Source organism: Mastigoproctus giganteus, chromosome 5, assembly GCF_048544385.1.
Source record: "Mastigoproctus giganteus isolate SK-2022 chromosome 5, ASM4854438v1, whole genome shotgun sequence".
Classification (NCBI taxonomy): Eukaryota; Metazoa; Arthropoda; class Arachnida; order Uropygi; family Thelyphonidae; genus Mastigoproctus; species Mastigoproctus giganteus.
The window spans coordinates 85,533,552-85,549,467 of NC_143579.1; the positions used below are offsets into that span (position 1 = coordinate 85,533,552).

Consider the following 15,916-nt stretch of genomic DNA (forward strand, 5'->3'; position numbering starts at 1 on the left):
TTTTTGAAGAGGCGTCTTTTGATTGTTACTGCACTTGCTATCACTCTTGTATGTTCTTCCCATTCTCTTTTCAGCTCAGACAAAGAAGCTTTACGGTTTTTAAGGCATAAGTGGTTCAAAACACTGATCTGTTTTGTCATATACACTCGTTTGCATCCAGTTCCTAGGGAGCCTCCGTAGCCAGGTGGGCAGGAGCAGCAGCATGCAGCACATGCTTCTTGATTAGACCGGGGTTCGAGCCTGTGACCACCAAATACGGAGGATGCGGAAAGGTCAGGGAATGACCACCGCATATGCCCAGAGCAATATGGCCTTAGTTGCTAATGCTCCTAAAAACCAAATAACAACAACAACAATAACAAATAGCATCCAGTTCCTTTTTCCTATCAGCAGAACCAGTATTCTTGAGTTTGGAAAGAAATCTACCCATTGTTGACTGATTGCAACACACTTTATAAGCAATATGACAGGAAGAACATCCTTCCTGATGTAAAGCAACAATAGCACTCTTTCTTTGTGGTGTCAACTGCACGTAACTCGCCATCCTGACACAAGCAAGGAATGACTGGAACTCTTGCAGAGCATGCTTATATAGCTGAAAGTAACAGCTGATGCAATATTACATCATCACCTACGCGTGTCAATCTTATCTGATGCACTCTGTAAGAAATATTGCTGTATACCAGGGGTGGCTAACGAGTCGATCGCGATCTACCAGTCGATCGCGGATTTAATTTCGGTCGATCACAATGAATTTGAAATATACAGTCATTCCTCGATTTGTGCACCTTGTGCAAGGTAATTTTTCAGATGGTAGATCGCAGCACATTTTGAAGGAAAAAAGTAGATTGCATCACAAATTAAGTAGGCCACTCCTGCTATATACTTACGTTATACGGATGACAATTACAATTTTAATGGGTGATGCAGTTTCTTTGAACACCAGTGTGTATATATATATATAAAACTTAACCTGTCTGTATAGTAGATGGTGTTACAAATAAAGAGAGACCTTGAGCTTCTGATTATGTAAGCTAATGCTGATATTGCAGGAAGAACTGAAACACTGTACCATCCTGAGATAAATCTCACTACAATGAATACTAAAGTATCCTCAGGAGGGACAGAATGGAGTGAAATGGCATGTGTATTGGGGGAGAGGGGGGGTTATGCTGCTTCTCAGAAGCTGCTTGAAAAACAATGACGGTTTCTAGGTCCTGATCAAGACCAGGCAGATAGATGTAGGTTCTGTGTGGTGTGAGATGATAGCACGGGTGTGCTTCAAGCCCTGTAATTCCAAACAGTATAATAAAAAATCTCTTTAGGAACTTGAATGGGCAAGTAAGAGTGAGCACATCATGGGCAACTTTAATTTCCCTCTTAAGGGCTGGGAATTATGAATGATGCAATACATGTGGGTGAAGTAGTTTCCTTGAATCAAACTACATGACTGCTACTTATTTCAGCATGGACTGCAGTGGGGAGGAATGCAGTGGACTCAAGTATTTCTTGAGCTCTAACTCTACATAAAGTTATTTATACTAATGCATTATGGGAAGTGTTTAAAGGATTTGTCCTGGAAGCTAAGCATAATACCATTATATAAGGCTATTATTAGATCACACTTGGAATACTGTGTTCAAGTATTGTGAGCAAGTATGCGTGCAAGTAAGAGTGACCACATCATGGGCAACTTTAATTTCCCTCTTAAGGGTTGGGAATTATGAATGATGCAATACACGTGGGTGAAGTAGTTTCCTTGAATCAAACTACATGACTGCTACTTATTTCAGCATGCCAGAGAAGGCACAAGAGGATCAAATATCATTCTCAACAAGAATCTAAACAGCATTAATATGACAGTTCAGGAACTGATAGTGGGGAGTGATTAGGTAGTACAGTCAATTCCAGTTATTTGTGACTAGTGCATTTTGGCCCGATTAAGTGGCTGTCCCAGTTATCTGAATTTTCACGTAAAAAGAGGTAAAAATACAATAGACCCCCGCTTTACAATTGGTTCACTGTACAATCAAATCATGTTACATTGGAGTCACCGTAGTACCGTTCACTATACAATGTGTAGTAAGCATTGGTCATTGTGATCACGTTTGTGAATTGAATTTTAATTTTGTTAAACAGCAATTCTAATTAGTGAAAATAGGAGGAATATTATCCACAGGCTATAAAAGTAAAGATATATTAAGCACAAATTTACCCTTTATTACCTTACCAATTAAAAAATTAAATGATATATGAAAATCGGAAGAATATACGTGATAATCGGAATAATTAATACATACTGTAATATGTACATACTAACTAGCTGAAATTTCTGTTCACTGACATTTGTGGGTGGGGGTTAAAATTTAAAACAGTAAAAAGATAAGAAATGAATAACAAAGAACATGGCTCACGCAAATTGCAAGTAACACGATACGCGCAAGTGAGAATGGACTAACAAGTTACGAAGCTTTAAAAATAGGAATGAAGACAAGATTCTGAAAATAAATTTTTTTATATGATTGAAGATTCCATGAAAGTGTAAACACATTTCACCATAATTACCCACAGAATTCCAGCTGTCAGTATTATCGCAAATTCAATAAGATCGACTTTACTATCCGTTTATGATAGATTGCACTAACAGAAAAGCCCAATAAACAGGTGACTGCTAATTGTTTTTATTGTTTTATGGTTGTGACCTCCAGAAATCTGACTGAACAGTTGGAGACAATCGTAGGGTAATCTCCAGTGCTGCAGTCTCCTGCCCCGATTAAATGGCACGTTGTCCCAATTAAGCTATTTTCTTGATTGGGTTCTGTTTTTTTTAAGATTTGCCTGAAATAAACGGCTGCCCCGATTAACCGGTGACCGAAGATTTATCTTGGAAGCTAAGCATAATCCCATTATATAAGGCTATTATTAGACCTCACTTGGTCTAATAATAGCCTTATATAATGGGATTATGCACAATGGGAAAGACATTGTGCTTCTTGAAAAGGTCCAAAGATGGGTAATTTGCCTGGTGAGATTGGCAAAAGGGTGTCCATATGAGGAAAGACTTCGAATATGTGGGTTGCAGAGCTTGGAAACTAGGCACCTTAGGGGAGACTTGATTGAGGTGTTTAAAGCTCTGAGAGGCATTAGTAAAATGAACGAGGACGAAATTTTCACAGTTATAAATGATTCTAGAACTAGGGGCCATAATTTCAAGTTACGGGGAGGGGGGGATGTGTTAGACCGGATTGCAGGAAGTTTTATTTTATCCAGCGAGTTATAAATTACTATATATTACTATGATACGTTGCCTACATGGGTGGTAGAGGCTGACAGTTTGGGGAAATTCAAAAGGTCAAAACCTGTGGGAGGAGGGAAACGCATAGGTTGTCATTTCATTTTCTCTTATTATTATTTTTTTTTATTTTATTCTGCTGCTTATTTTATTTTTATCTTATTTTTTATTTTATTTTATTTATTATTTTTTTATTTTTTTGGCTTGTGCAGCATAAGCCATTGGCTTCCTTGCATCATGTGGCCATTACTAATACATTTGTTCCAATTGACAAGTGCTGTAAAAGAGAGATACAAAAATGGATGACAAGAGAACAGAAATTTAGCAAAAGAAAAATGGCATGAGATAGCTACAGGCTATCTCATATCATGTAGCATTACTTCATGTGATAACTATATGCACATATGTAATAAAACTACTGACAGGGTAAGACTTTTAAAAACCAAGTAAAATCACTAGTGAAGGAGATTATTCAGTATGTATATTGCTGTTTTTGCTTCTCATTATGATAATAAAGCATATAAGAAAGTTGAAATGTTTTATTATGTCAAGTAGAAAGATCACTTTTTTCTAGCAGTCTATTTCCATTTTTGCACAATTGTAATTGTTGCTGAATTGTAAAGTTGTCTGCTAAAAGCTTAAGCATTCAAAGATTTAAATTACCAAAGCAGTGCAATCAGAAAAAATATAAATTTAACAAACAAACACTTTCTGAAGTTGTAAATAAACTGTACACAAAAATACTGAAAATATTATTCATATTTCATAAATGGTTATGGAAGGTCAGAGAATTATAGCACTCAAAGGCTACTTTCAGAATGCTATCCAAAGTGGTAGCTATGAAAGTAGCCACTATGAGTTCTGCCAGATTTTGGGATACCAGATAAGGGTGTAGTGTTGTATGTAATGCTTAGTGAAGCCGAGTGCTTAAAGCTGTCTACAGCTTAGCAAATAACGTTCTTATATATTTTCCCCACCCCTTCCTGAAATCATAAGTAGTCATAGTGATACATGTAGTCTAAGGACTGGTTTCCCTTATTCTATGTATTTACTCTTTCAAGTAATTCAAAATACGTAAGGAAAAATTGTAGTTGAATATAGTTAGCATGTTTTTAAATTCTTGCTGAAATTTGTTATTATTACATATAAGCATTAAAGGCAAGAAAAATATGCAGGCAAACTTGTAAAATAAGTATTACATGTCTCAAAGTGACTAAATATTTTTTAATATGAAAACAAGGTTACTGCATGATGACTCTCTAGGTATCTCCTTCACAGCATGTACATTGGAAAATGGATCAAATAGGATAGGGGCTACTAGAACCAATATAAAAATAGCCAGAGAGATTAATTGAAATTGTAAAGAAGAGAACTTTAATGAGCCATATACAGTCCTCTACCAGAGTAATTTGTTTACTTTGATTACTTTGGTAGAACTCCCTAATGGGATGGTTTTCATTTTAAAGATTTTTAGCCATGCAGCATACTGTTGTATTTATATATTTGTTTGTTGTTTTTATTTTTAAGATGTCATATATCAGTAAACTGTTTATGTTTATGCTGACTAATCAAGTGTAAAATATTTTTAGGAAGCTATGGAAAAAATCTGTTCGTTTTTAGACAAACAGACAGGTGAAGAAATTTATGCACTGTATGAGGTTGGTGCTGTTTTTTTTTTTTTTTTATTGTAGAATGATAATAGTCAGATAATCACTTTTGCAAATAAGACTAATAAATAAAAATAAATTTTTTTTTTCTGGTCTATTTTAAGTGTAAAAATTTAATAGCACATTTAGCAATTGTTATCACCATTTTAAGCAACTGAAGAAACCTAACTTGACTTCCAACATATTTAAGTATGTAACAACATACAGACACTCCCCGGCTTATGCAATACTCGACTTTATGACTGTACGTAAGTTTTTCCTGGCCAGTGCACACTTAAAATCATGGAAATGTATTTTGCATCCCTTAGGAATAAATGGAGGTATCGTGAAAATATCATAATGTAAACCCAATAACACTTTTTTTTTTTTTTTTTTTTTGGTAATTCATTCCAAGACCTTGGAAGTTGAAATTTTCACTATATAACTAAGCTTTATATCTCTCTAAAAGGTCATTTTTATAGTGGAAATTGCACTACACTTTCATCGTTGTCATATATTCCATTATAAGAAATTTTGAATGCCTTTGTGATAGTTTTCTAAAACACATATTTCTGGAGGTCACTACCATAAAACAATAAAAACAATTTGCAGTTTCCGGTTTATTCTGCTTTTCTGTTAGCGCAATCTATTATAAATGGGTAGTAAACTCGATCTTATTGCGTGTTGTTTTGTTATTTGGTTTTTAGAAGCATTAGCAACTAAGGCCATATTGCTCCGAGAATATGCGGTGGTCATTCCCTGACCTTTCATCATCCTCCGTAATTGGTGGTGATGGGCTCCAATTATCGGTATTATTGCATTTGCAATAATACTGATAATTGGAATTCTGTGGGTTTTTGCATTACGGTATTATCCGAAATCTTCAATCATATAAAAAACATAAATAAAATTTCAGAATCTTCTCTTCATTCCTATTTACTTATTACAATGGTGAAGGGAAAGGGACCAACGAAAAGTGAAAGTGCTGGCAGTGCTAGAAAACAAACAAAACAAAATTGATTTAGAAATGAAGATGATTAAATAAGAAGTACGAAGCTGGACAAAGTTTGTCATCTATTGCACAGAATTAGGTCTCGCTGCTTCAACAGTGAATACTGTTTTAAGGTACAGTGCACATATAAAAGAACACGTTAAAGGATCAAAGCAAACAAGATCAACAGTGATCACAAAACAGTGTTCAGATGCTATATCAAAGATGGAAAAGCTATTAATAATATGGATGGAAAATCAGATTCAGAAGCAAGTGCCCCTGAGTCCAATGGCCGTTCAAGCAAATACAAGAAGTATTTATGAAGATATTAAGGATAAGTACAGTGAACCCCAAGCCAAGTTTGTGGCAAGCAACAGGTTGCCACGAACTTGGCTTGGTTCAGTGCCGCACCAAAGTATTTCTGCACCCTGAGAAGAATGCTTTTTTGGTGCCCTTTAGTGAGATTATATATATTTTTGTCTCATTGTTCTTGTGTTTTTGGCATCCCTTAAAGAATGGCACCCTGGGAAAGAGCCCTGCTAGTCCATATCTTAATCCAGCACTGAATAAGATCAAGTATTTTGCTGGTTTCTTAAACATTAAAGTATGCAGTGAAGTTGCCAGTGCCAATTTGCAGCTGCAGAGAAATTTTGTGATGTGTTGGAAAAAACTCCTTCTAAATTTCCACATCCCTCAACCTCTGCAGTGGCATACTTATCAGCTGGAGACGTTGATTCTGGCAGTGCTACTCGAAAGGTAAAACTTGCTGACGTTATGCCTGTGCCTCTCTATTTTTGTAATTTTATAATTTCGAATTTTTGTATTTTTGTAATTTTGTACACTTTTGTAATTTTTCCTGTGCATGAGATAACAAAATAAATAATTGAATAAATAATTCTATTTACATGTTCGTCGAATATTTATTTTTTGCTTCAATCAAATTTGCGAGTGCTGCATAAGCATTTAGGGAAATTCCGACTTACATAGAGTTCCGCGGAATGCAACCCTTATGAGTCGGGGAGTGGCTGTATAAGTATTACTACCGGGTTTCATAGCCATTGTTTATTTATATGGCAGTGCAAAGTTCATGTGTACTTGTGCCAAACTGCACTGACAGCAATGTGAAGTTTTAAAATGTATATTGAATGCCAGCAATTTGGAATATTAAAATTCTGTTAACTAAAGATACAAGCACTTTTATCATATAATGATAAATTTGTTTTATTAGATTTTTAATTGTATCTGTCTCCTAAGCTATAATACATTGGGGCTGATGCGAAAATAATATACCAACACATACATCTATGTGGCAAAATAAGCATGAACTATCAAAAATGAAACTAAAACTCTCTAAGACCTAACATAATGCATTCCAAAAGAATCAGATGGAATACTCAACAATAAACCATTAATATTTCTTGTTCTAGGCTACACTTTGAATTTTAAATTCTGGTTTAATTTCAGACATTTGTCAGAAATGAATGGCCCAGACGTTTGAGGTGAACATTCTTTTATTGTTGATAACCAAAGGATGCCACTTACAAGTCTGAAATGCTAGATTGAACCAATATTCAGCTAACACTTGAGTCAAATGCACTAAATTTCTGCAGAAACCAGTCATTACCATTGAAGATCCTTTGCATTGAAGATGCAGAGGATGTGATTTCTAAAAGACCTAGTATAAGACTACTATAGAAACTTAGTGTACAGGAAATGACCACCCAGATGTGGATCTGGATGAAAGTACTACTCTTGTGCAAGGAACAATGTTTCCATTACACAGAAGCAACAAGAATCCTGTGATACTGGGCACTGATAGATAATTCTTTTCTCCCAGTGTACCTCTTTGCTTGTTGGAGGCTTGAAGTGGCCAAATCCATATTTGGACCCCAGAATCAGAACCCTGACTCCTCACATCTTCCCATCGCTTGTATGTTATTTTATTTTCCTGAGCAGTAGAGCACACTTTTTCTGTATGACTTCAACCTATCATTCCTGTCTGAAACTCTGTTAGCTTCCTCCACATCCTCATCACGAAATGAATTATAGGCTAACTGCTTTATAGATAAGAATATTTGCATATTTCATAGAGTTTCTTGCAATTGGGGAGGGGGGTTTCCATGACTTTTGGTATGATAATGTATGTATGTTCTAACAGGATAGCTCCAAGGAATTCAAGAATCTAACTAGAGCTTCTTAACCCTACCTCGTAAAAGCTATCTGTTTTCTAGAAAAGAAACCTAACTTTGCCTCACTATCATCATCAAACATTCTTGTACCTTTTCTATTTAAGTGACCCTATCTATAAAAACAGTCCTCTTTTAGTTAAGTGCAGGCTGTGCTGAAGAAAAGTTTTACCACCATGAGCCCTGGATAGTCTCTCCAGGCCAGAATTAATTAACAAGATTTAGCATAAATTCCTTCCTGTTTTCCTTAAGTAAAATAATGTCCTAACTTATGATTTTTCTGTCACCTCATAACTATACACCTAAGATTTCAGAATGCTTATGTTTAATATCATTAGTATCTACATGTATAGCAGTATTAACTTTTGTACTCTCTTAAAAATAATTTTTATGATATTCCTAAACTTAGCTTCTGTTGCTAACTTAGGCTCTTTTATTATTATGGGTATACAAGTAGTTGCCAGTTCTCCAGATTTAAAATGGAATTTTTTTTTTTTTTTTTTTGGGCTCATTTTCCTGCTCACTGTCATAGTTTTTCTCTATCTTTTTTGCAAAAAATCGTAAAATTATGACTTTTCTATAAAATTCATAATAATAATAAAAAAAAAATCTGGAAATTTCTAGATGAAAATTTGTCATTAGTATCGGGTATACCAGACACTGCTAGTCTGTGTTGCATGAAATATGTAGAATACATGAAACAAAAAGTTATTTATACTGTACCATTAAAGTATGTTATCTCTGTAAGTGTTCTGTGAAACTAAATTTGTTTAACAATATAATTTGATAAAATAAGTGTTATTTCCTTAAACACTATTGTATCAAAGATTTTCCATGCAGTTTATTCTCATTAATCCAATATTGGATTATTCAAAATGCAATGTATTTTGAAGTTGCTACCATTTCTGAACCAACATATAGAGTTTTAATGCATTTTAGGGTGGATTATTGAAAATACATCTACAATGAAATTTGAAATCTGAATCAGGCCCCATGACTTGTGAATAGCTTGTCTAATTCAAAAATACTGCTGAAACCAACTACAGGCAAACATCATTACAGTGAAATTGAAGAGAGCTATAATGAAAATTTGCTAGTGTGTATGGCATATCATATCATTATTCAGTATATGGCCTTAAATTGTATATTTTTATTTGCTTCCCCAAGAATTATGTGTGGAATAGTAGAGATTTAAAATAACTGTAACTCATTTTATAGGTGCACATATAATCCATTTTCTTTACGCAACTGGGGAGGGAAATACACTGATAATTAATGATCAGTGGGATCAAAATGCGCGATACAAAATATGCGATTCTCCAATACAGATGTTGTGCATCTTTGAGTCACTGCATTTATGCACTAAGAATGACAGCAAGATATTTTTAAAATTCTTTTAAGTTTTCAGTGGGAAATTTTGCATTTGTTGACAGATTATTTTTAACAAATGCAAATACCAAATGGGAAGTAATCATAGAAGCTGCTATGCTTTTTATACCAAGTAAGGATATTGTTCATGGTTAAATGCATTACATGCATTGAACTATGAACCAAGCCTTAAAACAAGTAGATTAATTAGTGCATATTCATTAAATTTTCTGCTTTTAAAGATTAACTTTTTGAACCTTAAAATTTTTGGATTGTTTCATCCAGGTTTAAATCCTTGGTGATGGTGTGTTCAATTAATAAGGCTCTGCCCCATCCAATGAATCTTGCATAATTGTGTGGAACTGAGGTTTGTTTTGATTAACTTCATCTTTGAAAAAGCTTCCTTCAGCACTGGCCACTGATGCTATTAAATTGTTTGAGCATGTGAACTGGGAGATTTTCAGTGAGAATAACTGCCTTCAAAATGGTTTCGCAAATATTTTAATTCTTTGAATTTTTGATCATTGTGCTGCTGTATGATCAACTCAGACCTGTCTTTCTGTGACTGGATTGCACTGCCTAAAACTGTATTGTAAACTTTTTCCTTTTTATCATTGGACTTCATCTTGGTGTTCATTTTCAAACATTCTCTTTCCTGGCAAATTCTTGCTTGCTTGCTTGAGATTAGGGGACATAAAAGGTATTCATGCCAAAATGACTCTGGTTCTATTAGTTGCAGCACCTTTATAATGACCTAGTTGAAGACGTTAAGAATAACTATTCATTACACCAGAAATGGCCCTGATCTATTTTGATATAATGGGTACTTTTATGCCTAATATCATAATCCACTTGTATTCATTCTCTGTTACTACTTCTGCCATTGAAGTTGCATTTGTGAATAAGTGCGATCTTATATTAGGAAAAAAAAAAGAAAAAAAGTTTTTTCACATACAATTCAGTTCCAGGTGCCAGTTTTCTAATTTCTATTATAGAAATTTAATAGAGAAATGTAATTTTTTAACTTCTGGGAACATATAATTAAATAATTTTGTGCACATAAATTAATTTTCATTAATGAATAAATTTGCTACTGCTTCACTGTATATATGCCAGTACAAAACAATAAACAAATTCACTGTTGCTTCACTATATATGTGTACAAAACTTACTCCCATATGGCTTGAATGTGTTGGAAAGATGAAATTAATTAAAATAAACTTAGGACTTAGGAGGAACTTAAAACTCCAAGTGACCTAGAAAAATGTTAATTTTTTTTTCCATAAGGTTCATCATTATAAAATTCTATGAATCATCATAAAAATAATCTTCTGCATTTCTTTTAATTTCATGCTTTTTGGCTCACTTTATTTTAATTTCACCTTCCAACACATCAAGCTTTATGGATAAGAAGTAAGTTCCAAGATACACATATACACTGGTGTTCAAAGAAAGTACATCACCTAGGAATTTCACATTTCTAACTCTTTTTTGCAGTGGTATGTTACATTAATGACTAGCATTAAAAATATAAACAAAATATTTATTAATAGTTAAGACAAAGCTAAGTAATATTTGACAGGTGCTTTCAAAATATTCCAAAATGAGCATTTGCAACATTTATACAACAGTTTTAGTACACATGACAATTATGGCTGAAATGTTATCAGAAGCTCTCAGTTTGCTTCAGTTTATAATTTTAAATGGAAAACAAAGTGAAAAGTTCACCAGGTGCAAACTAATATTTAGTTGAACTGCCTCTGGCTCTGATGACAGCAGCACACCATTGAGGCATTGATAAGATCAATTTCTGAAGATAATCATCTGATAGTTTGTGATTCCAAACATGAATTATGGCTGTCTGAAGTTCACGAAGGGTCTTTGGTTTCTTTCTGGCAACTGCAGATTCCACACAATGCCAACAGTTCTGTATAGGATTCAGGTCCGGGCTGTTTCCTGGCCAGCTAACAGTTTTAATGGACCGTTCTACCAACCATTTTTTCACCTGTAACAAATATAAACACATTACTGTCAAACCTCTAATGCAGAAATGAAGCTAAAGAAACTACAGAAGTGCCTACTTACACTTTTTGCCCGATGACAAGGAACAGAGTCATCCTGAAAGATGCAGTTACTTGGCAGGTTGAAATGGTCTCGGATGGTTGGCAGCAATTTGCCTTCCAATATAGCCAGATATCCATTGGCATTTACGGAACCTTTTTATAAATTGCAGGTGACCTACTCTGTGATACGAAATGCACCTCCATATCATTTGGCTGGTAGGGAATTTCACTGTAGATAACATACAGTCTGGATGGTATTCTTCACCACGTCTATGGTGAATTGTTTGTCTCCCATCAGAGCCATGCAGGTTGAATTTCTTCTCATCTCAGAAAATAACTGACTTCCACTGCTCAGGGTCCATTTGACATACTCCTTACACCAAATTAATCGGGCCTTTTTCATTTTTTGTGTGAGGAGGGGCTTCTTCCTTAGGACAGTCCATTTTTGAAGAGGCATCTTCTGACTGTTACTGCACTTGCTACCACTCCAGTAGGTTCTTCCCATTCTCTTTTCAGCTCAGATAAAGAAACTTTACGGTTTTTAAGACATAAGCAGTTCAAAATGCGGTCCTGTTTTGGCATAGAGACTCGCTTGAGTCCGGTTGCTTTTTTCCTATCAGCAGAACCAGTATTCTTGAGTTTGGAAAGAAATCTACTCGCTGTCGACCAATTACAAGACACTATAAGCAATATCACGGGAAGAATATGCTTCTCTGTAACGTTAACTGCATGTAACTCATCATAATGACACAAGCAAGGAATGACAGCAACTCTTGCAGAGCGTGCTTATATAGCTGAAAGTAACAGGTGATGCAATATTATGTCATCACCTACGCATATCAATTTTATCTGATGCAATCTGTAAGAAATATTGCCATATATTACATTATTCGGACGATAATTACAATTTTAAGGAGTGATGCACTTTCTTTGAACACCAGTGTATGTACAGGGTGTCTTAAAAATATTGGTACGAACATTTAGGGGAGGTAGGTAACATCTAAAGGAATGTGAATCTCATAGGAACCCATAACCGGAAATGTCACGGGAAAGTAATAGCAGAGGCACAAGAAGCAGAAATGACACCAGACAGTAATTAGTGGCAAACATTTATTTGACATAATATTAACAATGGAGTACGAGATGGATGCATTTCTTGATGTTACAACAGATGCCCGAAGGTTCCACCATGAGACTCGATGCATGCGTGACACTGACACAGCATGGATTGGCGGACACAGTCGAACACACCTGGAGTTTCTTTGACAGTAGCAGCAGTGCAGACGAGTCTCGCCACGAGATCCATTTCCGTCTCCACAGCCGATTCATACATGATAGATTTGAGCCCCCCCCCCCCCCGCAGAAAGATATCAAGGCTCGATAAAACAGGTGAGCGTGGGGGCCAGGCAACGGGTCCACCACAGCTAATCCATCGATGCCCAAAACACCTGTTCAAATGGTCACGAATGCACCTTCCATAATGGGTAGGCGCCCCATCATGTTGAAACCAAATGTTGCGTCTCACATTTGCTGGAACATCGTCAAGTAACCCTGGTAGAACTTGTTCAAGGAAGATCCGATATTTAGCGGAGTTCATGCGGGATGATAACAGGTATGGGCCGACTAAGCAGTCACCGACCATACCTGCCCACACATTTATTGTGAAGCGATGTTGTGCCACATTGGGATGCACACCGTGTGGGTCCTCTGCTAATCCCTACACTAGGTGCATGTCTGCCAGCTCACAGTTCGTATATCGATGCATGCTCTTCGTGCAGTGACTACTGCTTGAATGAATAAACCAGATATTTTCCCTCTCGCGAACTGATGAACAGCGCCATGTACCGACTTACGGTGACATTTCCGGTTATGGGTTCCTATGTGATTCAGATTCCTTTAGATGTTACCTACCTCCCCTAAACGTTTGTATCAATATTTTTGAGACACCCTGTATAGAAGCATTAGCCAATTCATTTGTTGCCATAATTCAAGACTTTGCTGCAAAATTGCTAGTAAATTTCCATTTATTCTCAAGGTAGCTGAGCCCAGAAGAGTTTACATATTGAATAAGGAAAGCCATTATTTTTTTTATTTATTTATTTTTTTTGTGGTAGCTTGCAGACTCAAAATTACAACTCCTTACTCTTCGCTGACTGTAGCTGGCCCATTTCTTATTTTATCTTTCCTTTTCCTGTTGCTTTAAGTATTTGCCATTTGTGATTTTGCTATGTGTTTGAATGGAAGATACTCTAATTCCTAACCTCCATGTTTAGCAAGGGATAATGTATTAATTATCAAAAAGTTTAGGAATAGTATCAATAGTATCTCTGTTTTATTACATGTATTTCATAACTAGCATACTTATTACTGCATTAAAATTTTGCACCTTCAGGAATATGAACAACAGTCTACAAATGAGGCCAAAGCAGTTAAAGATCTTGACCGGTTTGAAATGATCCTTCAAGCATATCAGTATGAAAAAGTTCAAGGGCAACCACAATGTCTTCAAGAGTTTTTTGATAGTACTAAAGGTATGTAGAAGGGGAATATAATATATATACATAAATAATGATGTGGTTTGTAAATTAACTGGAAGAAATTATACTGATTTTCAATTAAAAAAAAAAAATACTCTTTTATATAGTAACTTTTTTTTTTAAGCCATGGAAAAGAAATAAATTACAAAAAATTGTGCCCATTGTTTGAGCCATCACTGAAGGATTTGTTTTCATCCTCAATTGGTGACAGTTTATATTAAAGAAAATGAAACATCACTTGACATATTTTGGGTGTGTTACTCTTGCTCTCACTCAGTACTTGTCCTGAAAACCTGACACAAACAAGTTTCCAAATTTGCAAGATTTTATTGGAACCAAACCCAAGCATTTGAATATCTTTTAAAGTATAAGAAATTAATGCTGTAGGTTAGGACTCATGTTTTAGTACCCCCAACCCTCAAGTTTGTCATTGCATTGATCTTGCCCAAATTGATATGAGTGTAAGGGAAAAAAGTTGGAAAAGATCAGTATATAAACATTAATTGATCATCATGCAAATGTGAAAAAAATTAATAAAAATTAATAATAACATTAAAATACTTTAAATTTACTCTAATGAGATTGATGAGCCTTAAAAGAACTACAAACACTAAAGGTGTGAGTTTAAGCCTTGAGTGAGTGACTGTATTTTTTGATGTTTAGATTTCTTTTATTTGTTCACATTAACATGGCCAAATCCAGCATCAGTTGTGAAATGGCATTAATAATTGTTCCACAGCTGCATGAAGATTTGGTATTTGGCAACAATTTGATAATTGCTGAAGCCTTTACTTTCAAGAAGTGCTTTGACTATGAGATCTATGCTTGTTTTGCTGAGCTCTTCCTTTTATAGTTTAGGCTCCACATTTGCATTTCCTGCTTCAACATCTTCAAACCACTTGAGAATCTGCTGCATATTTTTGAGAGTTTTGAAGTGAATCTTATTTCATGTTTTTAAGGTGGGCTGTATATATATGAGTAAGTATCTGAAATATTATTCTTGCCCTTATTTAGACTTGATAGGTTAAAATATTGGAAGTTTCTGTGCCCCCACTCTTTGCAAAAACTGGTAAAACAAGAATATTCCATAAACCAAATGAAGTATAGTGTTATTTGTAATGTGGCTCTGAGGGTTCCTCCCAATTCCACGTCAAGCAGTGTGATGAATACAAAACTCTGTAAAGGCTAGATTTGTGTAAGTTATTGAGTGTTCATGTTGGTTGTGTTGTTCATCTGGCCTCTTTGCCTAGGGGCTTGTGTTTTCACACAAAAACCTCTAGTTTACCGTCTAGTGCCACGAGGAGGTGGGCCAGGCAGTAGGGAGTATGAAGCACCGGCGGGATGAACCCTGTGGTAGCCAAGGCTACAGACAGGAAGAGCCCAGTAAAAAAAAAAAGGTGAAAATTAGGTGGCGGTAGTGGGGAGCTAGGAAGTGAGAAGGGGTTAATGTGGTAGAGAGAAAGAGGGGGGAGACAGCAGTGAAGGTGTCCATATGATTGAAGGAGGGGAATGCACATGGGACCCCCCCATGACCAGTTGCCCATCCTATCCTGGGGTGGAAGTTGATAGACAGCAGTGGGGTTACTCACCAGGCAAAGGGGGGGGGGGTCACCCAGGTGGTAGGAGTGAAGGTTCATAGGGAAAGAGATACCTATGTTGGGGTGCCTGTTTTTTTGGTGCTCTATCCCACACTTGCCCTGGGGCAAACTGTGCTGGCCAGTGTCTGCATCCCACACCACACTGGCTAAGTAGCTATGGTGGGGGGGGGAGATAATGGGTCACTTGCTTATCATCCTATCCAGGTGGAGAGAGACAATTTAATTCACTCAATCT

The 15,916-nt window shown here is 35.8% G+C and overlaps 1 protein-coding gene across 6 annotated transcripts in view; it reads left to right on the forward strand.

The window, feature by feature from the left end:
• The window catches only part of LOC150085538 (5'-deoxynucleotidase HDDC2), a 173,125-nt gene that overhangs the window by 138,783 nt on the left and 18,426 nt on the right, over positions 1-15,916 (forward strand). For all 6 annotated transcript variants that reach the window (XM_090373324.1, XM_090373325.1, XM_090373321.1 and 3 more), the window contains exons 4-5: positions 4,882-4,950; positions 13,939-14,077. In XM_090373324.1, the coding sequence (XP_090229450.1) occupies positions 4,882-4,950; positions 13,939-14,077 (208 nt within the window). The remainder of the gene's footprint in view (positions 1-4,881; positions 4,951-13,938; positions 14,078-15,916) is intronic.